Source organism: Perca flavescens, chromosome 1, assembly GCF_004354835.1.
Source record: "Perca flavescens isolate YP-PL-M2 chromosome 1, PFLA_1.0, whole genome shotgun sequence".
NCBI classification, from domain to species: domain Eukaryota; kingdom Metazoa; phylum Chordata; class Actinopteri; order Perciformes; family Percidae; genus Perca; species Perca flavescens.
In genome coordinates this window covers 6,580,349-6,592,061 of record NC_041331.1, presented here as the reverse complement: position 1 = coordinate 6,592,061, position 11,713 = coordinate 6,580,349, and the positions used below count along the sequence as shown (strand labels likewise).

General features: G+C 40.8%; 1 protein-coding gene across 1 annotated transcript; it reads left to right on the top strand.

Moving 5' to 3' along the window:
* Positions 1–143: 143 nt before the first annotated feature.
* LOC114558401 (uncharacterized) lies at positions 144–11,586 on the top strand. The gene is made up of 7 exons (XM_028582387.1): positions 144–174; positions 2,486–2,778; positions 2,878–7,749; positions 8,687–8,770; positions 9,640–9,702; positions 11,016–11,078; positions 11,457–11,586. The coding sequence occupies exons 2-7, from the start codon at positions 2,493–2,495 to the stop codon at positions 11,480–11,482; spliced, it is 5,394 nt and encodes a 1,797-aa protein (XP_028438188.1). The 5' UTR covers positions 144–174; positions 2,486–2,492; the 3' UTR covers positions 11,483–11,586.
* Positions 11,587–11,713: the final 127 nt, after the last annotated feature.

The following is an 11,713-nucleotide window of genomic DNA, read 5'->3' as shown; positions in this document are numbered from 1 at the left end:
CCTTTTTGTTTGACTGGAGTTTGGCTCCATCCAGTGTTCTGATGGCACACTGACGTTCGGTCTGCAAACTCCAAATCAGCTGATTGTGCACAGACTTGACTGATCAGCTGCTACTTAAACTCAGGTGTGTGTGCCGCTTATGTTTAATCACTGTGTTTCCAAGTTCTCAACAAGGTAAAGTGACTCTACTTTGGTTTCATCACAACAGACATGGAACATGCATTTAAAATGATATGGAAGTATGATCCGGTTTAGGATCTTTGCTGAATCTTGTCTCATATGTTTTACTGTTATTCCTCCTGTTGGATTTTCGTTTATGTACCGTTACTCCCCACTTTAGATCAGAGCTTCGAGCTAATGTGGACTATGTGTTTTGGTTTACTTATTCACTTAAAAGCACAGAATGCGCAGTTTGACTTTTAAAAACCTTGAATTTATTCACAAAGTAAAAGGACATGAGTGGGTCAGACAGAACCACAAATCAACACTATATATACATGCTTGGTGTTTGCTTTAATTGTAATTTTCATTATCTTCCAGACAATGGAGTATATTGCACATTTTAATGCATGTTAAATTAATAAATGCACAGACTAAACACTCAAATTAACCACCCTCAAAAAAAAGCTTTGGCAGAGAGAGGGCGGGGGGCTTGGGGGAGGAGTACCTGTTTATTGCAAATCTTGGGCTAGGTTAAATAGTAGTATTGGAGATAGGTCCGGCAATGCGGGACTCTTTAGGATAACTCTTATTCCATTTGTTTTTTTTTTAAATAGGATTGGATTGTAAAATATATTTTCTCCATGTCCAGAATGTCTTCTGTTGTTTATAGCCATGGATTTAGTTTGGGTAGATTTGGCTGTTCCTATACCCTTGTCAAATGCTATAGCCACACACAATATGGTAGTGATGAATGTCAACTGATTTTTATCTTTCTAAGTAAATTAATACCCTAAATATTTTCCAGTTTAGAGCTTCGAGCTAATGTAGCCTATATATTTTGGTTCACTTATTCACTTAAAAGCACAGAATGCACACTTTTGACTTTTAAAGGTCCCATGACATGGTGCTCTTTGGATGCTTTTTATATAGACCTTAGTGGTCCCCTAATACTGTATCAGAAGTCACTTTCCTGAAATTCAGACTTGGTGCAGAATTACAGCCACTAGAGCCAGTCCCACAATGAGCTTTCCTTAGTGTGTGCCATTTCTGTGTCTGTAGCTATTGAGGAGGGGGGGCAATGTTGGAGCAAATTATGACCTCATAAGGAGCCGATCTCCAGATTGGCCCATTTGAGCTTTCATTTTCTCAAAGGCAGAGCAGGATACCCAGGGCTCGGTTTACACCTATCACCATTTCTAGCCACTGGGGGACCATAGGCAGGCTGGGGGAGCAAAACAATTTGTCGTGAAAAATCATGGAATGTGCTTTTAGTATCATAGAATGTGCTTTTAGTATCATGGAATGTGCTTTTAGTACTTTGTGGTTTTATTATCTTCCAGACAATAGTTTACTTTCGAGTCTATTGCACATTTTTATGCATGTTAAATTAATAACTACACAGACCAAACACTCAACTAAACTAAAGAGCTTTGGCAGAGGGGGGGGGGCGCTTGGGGGTGGAGTACCTGTTTATTGCAAATCTTGGGCTAGTTTAAATAGTTTTGGAGATAGGTCTGGCAATGTGAGGCTCTTATTCCTTTTTTTTTTTTTTTTTTTTTTTATAATCTGATTGTAAAATATATTTTTTCCATGTCCAAATATCTTCTATTTATAGCCATGGATTTAGTTTGGGTGGATTTGGCTGTTACCATGTCCTTGTAAACTGCTTTATAGCCACACACAATATGGTAGAGATGAATGTCAACTGATTTTACCTTTCCTAGTAAATTAATACCCTAAATATTTTCTAGTTTCAGAGGTTCTTTTAAGTCTAAAACCTCTTCTCAAAAGGCTATCAAAATTGAATGTGAATAGTTTGTTTTCTTCTTGTTCCCCACATCCTCTCTCCAACATTTAGTCCCTGCTAGGGGTAATATTGCCCATACTTGTAAGGCATAATTAAAAAAACATAAATAAAAAAAATCTAATGCTCACTTCCCAAGCAAACAGACCTTTTTCACAGCAGACATTTTGACTTTTCATAGTAGGAAAAGCACAGCTGAAATTAACCTTAACAATGGCTCAATTCCATCAAGTGTCCCATTAAGCTATTTCAGTGAGTCAGCATGCACAATACCAGGGCCTCTCCTAAGTGGAATGCAGCCATCATTAATGGGTTTGAATACACCTGTGCTTTTCCTACTATGACATGTCAACTTGTCTGCTGTGAAAAAGGTCTATACCAACATTTTGGATTTGAGAAACATAATCAAATTGAGTTGACCTGTTTGAGTATTGTTTGCTAAGATGTAGAATGGCCAGCTGGCCAAATTAGTAGCATGGATGCACAACTCTAAGAATCCTCCTTCCTCTATCTCTGTAGGTTGAAAATGCCATCAGCTGTCAACATATCTCCACCAGCTCATCCAGGACCAAATGGAGGGAGCCTACACACTCACGCCAACAGCCGTGGACCAACCTGTGAGCAGCAAGATACAGGACTGCATGGCATCAGCCAAGACCCAGGACCGTCAATCCACCCCCCCGTCTTTGTCCGGCCTTTCTTCTACGTCCACCCACCACCCCCGCCCCCACTCCCACCTCCACCCCCTTTCCTCCACTACCAGTGGCCCATGCCCTTCCCCTATAACCCCTTTGCCACCTTCCCAGGCATGGGTGAGTCTTAAGTTTTTTTTTATTTTTAGCTTCTTTGACTTAAACATCGTCTCAGTTAATTTCAAGCTTCAATTTCAATTTTTTTTTTCTGACTTCCAGGCTACGGTATGGTCATGCCCCCGTTCCCTCCTCATCCCTATATGGATGCTCCACCCCACATTCTGTACCACCCTCACGTCCAACCTGTCGACAGACGTTTCCTCCACCCCCAAGTCTACGCTCCTAGCGCACCCTACCAGAACCCAAACCGGACCCACAGAATTAATCCGCCTCATACTGGCAATGTTAGAGAAACTGTGAACTGTGAGGTCCAAACAGAACCCATACAGAGAGGTCGATATGGAGAAAGAAGCCCACTCATCGGCTCAGATTCTGGGCGTGGAACCGGCTCAAACTCTCCATCTGCCGAGGTTAGGAGCAATACCCTACCCAGCAGCAATTCACTAATGTCAGTGAGTTCTCCAGATAGTATAGTTCCCGTTTGTAGCTCTTTTCAACAAGAGGAGGTTGTCAAAGAGAGATGCGTCTCTGTTCCTGACATTCTAATGAGTTGGAGAGGTGGCACGCCGCAGGCAAAGATTCTGAAAATGGCACTTCCTCAGAATGACAAACACCCGCTGGCTTACAAAACTGAAGAAGAACATAAGTCTTTTTACCAGAGTCCAACTCAGACCAAAAATGGTCTAGTGGCAGCTGACAGTACTAATGATAATGCTGAGCGTAACCTAAGCTCCAAGAACAGTGCAACCCTTTTTCAGATCCTCAAACTTAAAAAAGCTCATGGAGAGCGAAAGGCAGAATGCAGAAGAGAAAATGAACCGGTAGGATTGATTGGCTCTCTAAAGCGTAGCCTACCCTACACAGAAAAGCTGCTACATTCACATAACAAATCCCGAAAGCTCCCTAACAATGAGCAAGAAGATGACGAGACAAATCCACATGAAGACACAACAGAGATCATTCCCTATCAAATGAATAGCTGTCGGACAGAGAGAAAAATGAATGAGTCGGTTTGGTCTGTGGCGTCTCTGCCCCCCTTTGTCCCCACCAAGGAGTGGCTACTACAGAATGGCATGTTGGAGCCTGAAGTAACTGACCCTGTTCCAATGTCCAAAACGCTGCCTCAGAATGACCAACAACTGCTGTCTTACGCAACTGAAGAAGACCATGATAGGTCTTTTTACCAGAGTCCAACTCAGACCAAAAATGGGCCAGTTGTTGCTGACGGTGCTTATGGTAATGCTGAGGATACCTTAAGCTCAATGGACATTTCAACCCTCTACACAATCTTCAAACTAAGAGATGACCATGAAGAGCGAAATGCAGAATCCAGAAATGCTGTAAGATGTAGTCTACCCTACACGGATGAACTGCTACATTCACAAAAGGATTCCCAAAAGCTCCCTTACAATGAACAAGAAGATGGCGACGAGACAAATCCACATGCAACCACAACAGAGATTATTCCCTATCAAATGTCTTTGAATAGTACGCCGATGGAGAGAAAAATGAATGAGTCAGTTTGGTCTGTAAAGTATCTGCCCCCCATCCCCACTAAGGAGTGGCTGCTGCAGAACGGCATGTTGGAACCTGAAGTAAATGACTGTGTTCAAGTGTCCAAAACACTGCCTCAGAATGACCACCAGCTGCCGTCTTACGAAGCTGAAGACCATGAAAAGTCTTCTTACCAGAGTCCAACTCCGACCATAACTGGTCCAGTGGTGCCAGATGGTGCTAATCATAATGCCAAGGGTAACTTAAGCTCTAAGGACAGTGCAACACTTTTTCAGATCCTCAAACTGAGAAAAGCTCATGAAGAGCAAAATGCAGAATCCACAAGAGAAAATGAGTCGTTGGAATTCATTGGCTCTGTAAGGAGAGATGAACTGCTACATTCACAAAACCAATCCCAAAAGCTCCCTGACAATGAGCTAGATCAGGACGAGACCAATCCACACGAAGACACAACAAAGATCATTACCTATCAAATGTCTTTAAATAGTTCTCCAATGGAGAGAAAAATGAATGAGTTGGTTTGGTCTGTAAAGTCTCTGCCCCCCTTTATCCCTTCTAAGGACTGGCTGCTGCAGAACGGCATGTTGAAGCCTAAAGTTAATGACTCTGTTCCAGTGTCAAACATGCCACATCAGAATGACCACCAGCTGCCGTCTTACGAAACTGAAGACGATGAAAATTCTTTTTACCAGAGTCCAACTCGGACCAAAAATGGTCCGGTGGTGGCTGACGGTGCTAATCCTAATGCTAAGGGTAACTTGCGCTCAGAGGATAGTGCAACACTTTTCACAATCCTTAAACTGAGAAAAGCTCATGAAGAGCAAAATGCAGAATCCACAAGAGAAAATGAGTTAGTGGAATTCATTGGCTCTGTAAGGAGAGATAAACTGCTACGTTCACAAAACCAATCCCAAAAGCTCCCTGATAATGAGCTAGTACATGACGAGACAAATCCACACGAAAACACGACAGAGATCATTCCCTATCAAATCTCTTTAATTAGTTCTCAGATGGAGAGAAAAATGAATGAGTCTGTAAAGTCTCTGCCCCCCTTTATCCTCACAAACGGCATTTTGGAGCCTAAAGTAACTGACTTTGGTCCAATGTCCAAAACACTGCCTCAAAATGACCACCAGCTGCTGTCTTACGAAACTGATGAGCAGAAGTCTTTTTACCAGAGTACAACTTGGAACAAAAATGGTCCAGTGATGGCTGACGGTGAATATGTTAATGATGTTGCTGAGGGAAACTTAAGCTCTACAGACAGTGTAACCCTCTTCCAGATCCTCAAACTGATAGATGCTCATAAAGGGCACAATGCTGAATGCAGAAGAGAAAATGAGCCGATGGGATTGGTTGGCTCTGGAAGACGTAGCCTACCCTACGCAGATGAATGGCTACATTCACAAAAAGAATCCCAAAAGCTCCCTTACAATGAGCAAGACGATGGCAACGAGACAAATCCACAAGCAGACATGACCGAGATAATTCCCAATCAAATGTATAGCTGTCAGACGGAGAGAGAAATGAATGAGTCGGTTTGGTCTGTGGAGTTTTTGCCCCCCTTTATCCCCACTAAGGAGTGGCTGCTGCAGAACAGCATGTTGGAGCCTGAAGTAACTGTTCCAATGTCCAAAACACCACCTCAGAATGACCACCAGCTGCCATGTTATTTGGCTGAAGAAGAGCATGAGAAGTCTTTTTACCGGAGTCCAACTCCGACCATAACTGGTCCAGTGGTGCCAGATGGTGCTAATCATAATGCCAAGGGTAACTTAAGCTCTAAGGACAGTGCAACACTTTTTCAGATCCTCAAACTGAGAAAAGCTCATGAAGAGCAAAATGCAGAATCCACAAGAGAAAATGAGTCGTTGGAATTCATTGGCTCTGTAAGGAGAGATGAACTGCTACGTTCGCGAAACCAATCCCAAAAGCTCCCTGACAATGAACTAGTACAGGACGAGCCAAATCCACGCAAAGACACGACAGAGATCATTCCCTATCAAATGTCTTTAAATAGTTCTCCAATGGAGAGAAAAATGAATGACTCTGTTTGGTCTGTGGAGTCTCTGCCCCCCTTTGTCCCCACTAAGGAGTGGCTGCTGCAGAACGGCATGTTGGAACCTGAAGTAAATGACTGTGTTCAAGTGTCCAAAACACCGCCTCAGAATGACCACCAGCTGCCGTCTTACGAAGCTGAAGACCATGAGAAGTCTTTTTACCAGAGTCCAACTCAGACCAAAACTGGTCCAGTGGTGCCAGATGGTGTGAATCGTAATGCCAAGGGTAACTTAAGCTCTAAGAACAGCCCAGACTTTTTCAAACATAGGGAAGCTGAAGAGCAAAAGGCAAAATCCAGAAGAGAAAATGAGCCGGTGGGATTGGTAGACTGTGTGAGGCGTACGCTATTTTACACAGATGAACTGCTACATTCACGAAAGGAATCCCAAAAGATCCCTGACTATGAGCAAGAAGATGGCGACAAGACAAATCCACATGAAGACACGACTCCCTATCAAATTAAAAAAATTAATGAGTCTGTTTGGTCTGTGGAGTATTTTGCCCCCTTTATCCCCAGTAAGGAATGTCTGCTGCAGAACGGCATGCTGGAACCTGAAGTAACTGACTCTGTTCCAACGCTGCCATCTTACGAAGCTGAAGAAGAGCATGTGAAGTCTTTTTCCCAGAGTCCAACTCTGAACAAAAATGGTCCAGTGATGGCTGACGCCGCTTATGCTAATGATGCTAATGGTAATGCTGAGGGTAACTTAAGCTCTATGGACATTGCAACCCTTTTCAAGATCTTCAAACTGAGAAAAGCTCATGAAGAGCAAAATGCAGAATCCGTGAGAGCTGTAAGGCATAGCCTACCCTACATAGATGAACTGCTACATTCCCAAAATAAATCTCGAAAGCTCCCTGACAATGAGCAAGAAGATGGCGATGAGACAAATCCACAAGCAGACACTACAGAGATAATTCCCTATCAAATGTGTAGCAGTCAGATGGAGAGAGAAATTAAAGAGTCTGTGGAGTCTCTTGCCCCCTCTATCCCCACTAAGTGCAGTGAGATGGATGGCTCTAAAATATGGAGACTAAAGCAAGGCCAGAGCATGGTTCCTTTAGTAAAGAGCCCCTTGGCTTCCCCGACTCCCCAGCAGAGTAAACAAATTGTATCTACCCTCACTGAAGAGGACGCAGACACCAATAGGTGTCCACTGATTCACCTAAGCGGAGCGGACATGGAGGTGGAGGATGGCGCTTGCAGGAATAAAGAAGTCCAAAACCAGCAACTGTGTGTCCAGACGGCTGACCAGAATATAGCCGACGTGTCTCCATCAAAGGCACATTTGGTGGACTGTGGCGTCCAGTGTACTGAACTACAGGAGCACAAGTGTGTATGTGAGATGAAGAGCAGCATGGGACCAAGTAGATGGCATCCTAGTAAACATTTGGGTGATTTGCTTCTTAATTCAACAATGATAATTATGTGCTAGGGCTGCTCGATTTATTGAAAACTTCTTAATCACAATTATTTGTCAATATTGAAATCCCTATTATATAACTATTACTTGTTGACTTTTGGAAAGATGTTGCATTTATATAAAGAGTTAAACAAATTTAACATTGAAAACCCCTAATTTGAAAACACCTAATTTTCTTTAAAGTGTTCATATTATGCTTTTTGGCTTTTTCCTTTATTTATTTTTTTGTGCACGTTATAGGTTTACAAAGTGAAAAAGCCCAAAGTCCACCCCAAAGGGTCTTACCATCTCCAACAGAAAACACTGTTCACAAACAGCTCTACTGTAGTCCAGCCTTTACTTCAGAGACAAACATGCGTCACGTGTAACAAACATTATAATGCTCGCCTAGCTGCTAGCATGGTACGCCCTCATACTGTGCTTCTGAATGGCTAGTAGTCCTTACCTAGGTACTGTGCATGTGCGACTCCCAACAGAGATGTAACCGAAGTGAGATGCCTCACTCTGTAGCTAAAACGGAGAGCTCAACACACAGGGTGAAAAGAGCTGCAGCAATGCGCAGTACAACAAAAATATGCCGTTTATTTTGAAAATTTAAATCCTGTAAACCCATTATGGTAAAACCTCCTAAATACAATTATGAACCCGAAAATGAGCATTGTATGATAGTATGAGCACTTTAAGTTTAACTTTTTCATTCAGAACACAAGACAAAATAAAACTTGACTTGCAAAATGTACTGTGCAAAATAAGTGTTTTTCTCGATTACATAGTTTTTGGGATCTTTTGGAGCCAAAATCACGATCAAAATTTGATGGATTGAACAGCCCTAACATTTTTTTGCCTTTTTTTTTGAGAGAGTTTGTAGTTTTTTATTTTTTTTTATAAACTGTTACTTCTCTCCATAGATAAGAAAGCAAACCATGGTCCAGCTGAAGGAGGAAAGCGGAAGAAAAGAAGAGGAGGCATGGTCACTGGAGGAATGTCATCAGGTCAGAATTTCAATTTTGTTTAATGCAGGACAGTAATTTGGGGCCAAGTCATAAAACAAAAAAATCATAAATATAAAGCATTCCTTTTATGAATTTCTGAAATCTGGTAGTTTTTTTTTTTTTTTTTTTTTTTTTTTTTATGAAATGTAAGTCATTTCTATCCCAAAATCCTGAAAGACCCCCTTTTTAATAGATAGATAGATAGATAGATAGATAGATAGATAGATAGATCCTTTTTTTTATAGTGGCGGCCCACCATGGCAAGATTTCTGCCACCATGGTATCCGAAATAGGGCTGTACAAAAATGTAGTTGTGGTTGCCTTTTTAAATTATCCTGCCGACATAATGCTGCTGCTCAGATTGCAATTTAACAAGTAGAACTATTCACAGGTTATTGGGCCCGTCCAGTTTAACTCCACATACTGTTGTGTTGATGTACTTTATGGTGTGAAGTAAATCCCATCCGAAACGAGGAAAAAGATTGGGTCCAAAATAATGTTTTAATAATCAACCATCCCGGCAGAAAGTAAGAAAGAGCTCGGTAATTTGAATGCATTCTTTAAGAATTCTTAAAATGTGTCCTTGGGAACTGAAACCCCATTTTCAAATGGTACGCTATACTACTGTGTGAGTTTGGTTTGATAAGTTTGCCTGACAAGTGACTGAACATCTGATTTTGATTTTAAATGTCTAGTGCACACCAGTACATAACAACTCCTTTTTCCTCCCAACTTCAAACCATTAAGAAGCTCACAGAAAAACAAACTGTTCAGACTTTGGCAGAAAATAGTATGATAGTGTGAGACCCCAAACAGCTTGAGAACAACTCATGGACTTTTAATTGCATCCTCTCTCTATACGTCTACAGATATGCACAGCAGCCAGCAGGAAGCCTACAATGGAGGCTTTGGCAAACCTTGGAAATCACAAGGTGAGAATCACTTGTCAGGATGGGTGATGCCAATCATGCTGTGCCTTTTTTTTTTTTTTTTTTATAAATGTAGGCTTATACATTTTCTGTGTAATTCTGAATACTAGTCATTTTATTAAACTTGTTTGTTAGCACGTGCAAAAATACAAATCTATAGATTAAAAAAAAAACATTGAGTTGGGGCACTCAAGTGTAACTTAATTGTAAAGGACAAAAAATGAGAAGACTCCTGTTCAACAAACTGTATACAAGTAACAGGGTTCCCACGGGGTCTTAAAAAGTCTTATAGTCTAAAATTCTGATCTTTAAATTGAAGGCCTTAAAACGTCTTAAAAATGGCCAGATTTTCATCGGAGGTCTTAAATTTCATTTAGTCAGGTCTTTTCTCTGTAACAAAACCAGCAGAATGCTGCCATCAGAATGTTTGTTGGTTCGGTGTGTTGTAGTTCTTTCTGGGGGATATTGGTGTTTGTATGTACACGATGAAGAAAAAAAAAAAAAGAAACTACATATCTCGTGATAAAGGCAAGGCTGCGTCTCCTCAGAGTTTGTTAAAGTTCGGCTAGGCCTACGTGTGGAAAATGGGAAAGCGTACTTTTAACGAGACATACCTAGATCACAGCGACTTTCCACTGTTTCCACAAGCGGTACCCAGCTCCAAGTACGAGGCTCGCTGCAGTCTTGGTAAAAAAAATATATAAAATTAGGGACTCTGAGTGTGAAGGCGCTGGAGTCACACCAGAGTGGAGAAACGCAAGCTAGCCGCAAAATGCCTCCAACAGACTCTGCCAATCAGCTTTTCAATCAGTTTTGTAGGTCTTAAATTTCAATATTGATGGTCTTAAAATGTCTTAAAAAGGTCTTAAATTTGACTTTCTAAAACCTGCAAGAACCCTGAAGTAAATCAATCTGTAGTTGGTCGATTTAATGAACCGTTATGCCTGAATGTTTGCGATGAATGACTGTTGACATAGTTGATTATTAATGCTTGTTTCTGAAGACGAAAGATGGAAACAAGTTTAGTAAGATGTACTCGCCAGGCTGAGTTACAGTAATACTGTATATATCAAATAGTGGTATAGAAGAGTGGCAACCTCGAGTGTTTATCATAGGTCGGTGTTTTCCCAAAATACCAACACTTTTTGCAACTTTAGTTGTAACTATGTCCCTATTTATTTTTTCCAAGATAAGACTAACAATTTACACCCAGAAATTGTTGTTAATGGTATCTATCATTTTTTTAATGTTGAGAGATAATCTTTTTAGATTGTATAACAATGACCTTCTGGCATCATCTCTCTATATGTCTACAGATATGCACAGCAGCCAGCAGGAAGCCTACAACGGAAACTTTTGCAGACCTTGGAAATCCCAAGGTGAGAATTGCATGAACACAAGACCACTCATTCAGTGTTAACCCACCTTTTTAGCTAACACGCAATTTATTAGCTGCCCATTGGAATTTCACTTTGCAGTCTGGACCCATGGCCATATTCTCGCAGTACTTTCAGAAAGCTCAAATGAAGCCTTCATTAGCAGTCTAGTGCAGCGTGACTTGGTGTCTATTGTTTATTTATTTATTTATTTTTTTTTTTAAAAAGGCATTTTGTCAGTTGGCATCACACATACATCAGTTAAGACAATACTACTAGATTTAATTGCATTGGAAATGTTTGTACTGTTCTACCCACCCTCTAACCTGCATAATCAGTGGCTTTCTTTGCCTTTTTAATACAGTTTGTTGCTTCTTCCAGGTCGATATGGAAGGAACAGACGCTGACACGGACTACGCTCTACAAGACATCACTTGGTTTTAAAGAAGAGATTTTAAATTTTAAATCTATAAATTAATTTCAAATTAAAATTGTAATATTTTTCAATAAATGTTTTTGTACATGTCATTGTTACATTTGTCAAGATTTTAGAACATGGATTAACCCTTGTGTTGTCTTCCTGTCAACTTTTGAAAACGCTTTTTTTTTTTTTTTTTTTTTTTTTTATTGCTTTTTCC

What these genes read in the sequence shown, in the direction of transcription:
- LOC114558401 (XM_028582387.1), top strand. Translation starts at nt 2,493, where the DNA reads ATGCCATCAGCTGTCAACATATCTCCACCAGCTCATCCAGGACCAAAT. An exon ending in TGCCACCTTCCCAGGCATGG is followed by an intron (nt 2,779 to 2,877) that starts GTGAGTCTTAAG and finishes TCTGACTTCCAG; the next exon opens with GCTACGGTATGGTCATGCCC. An exon ending in CACTGGAGGAATGTCATCAG is followed by an intron (nt 8,771 to 9,639) that starts GTCAGAATTTCA and finishes ATACGTCTACAG; the next exon opens with ATATGCACAGCAGCCAGCAG.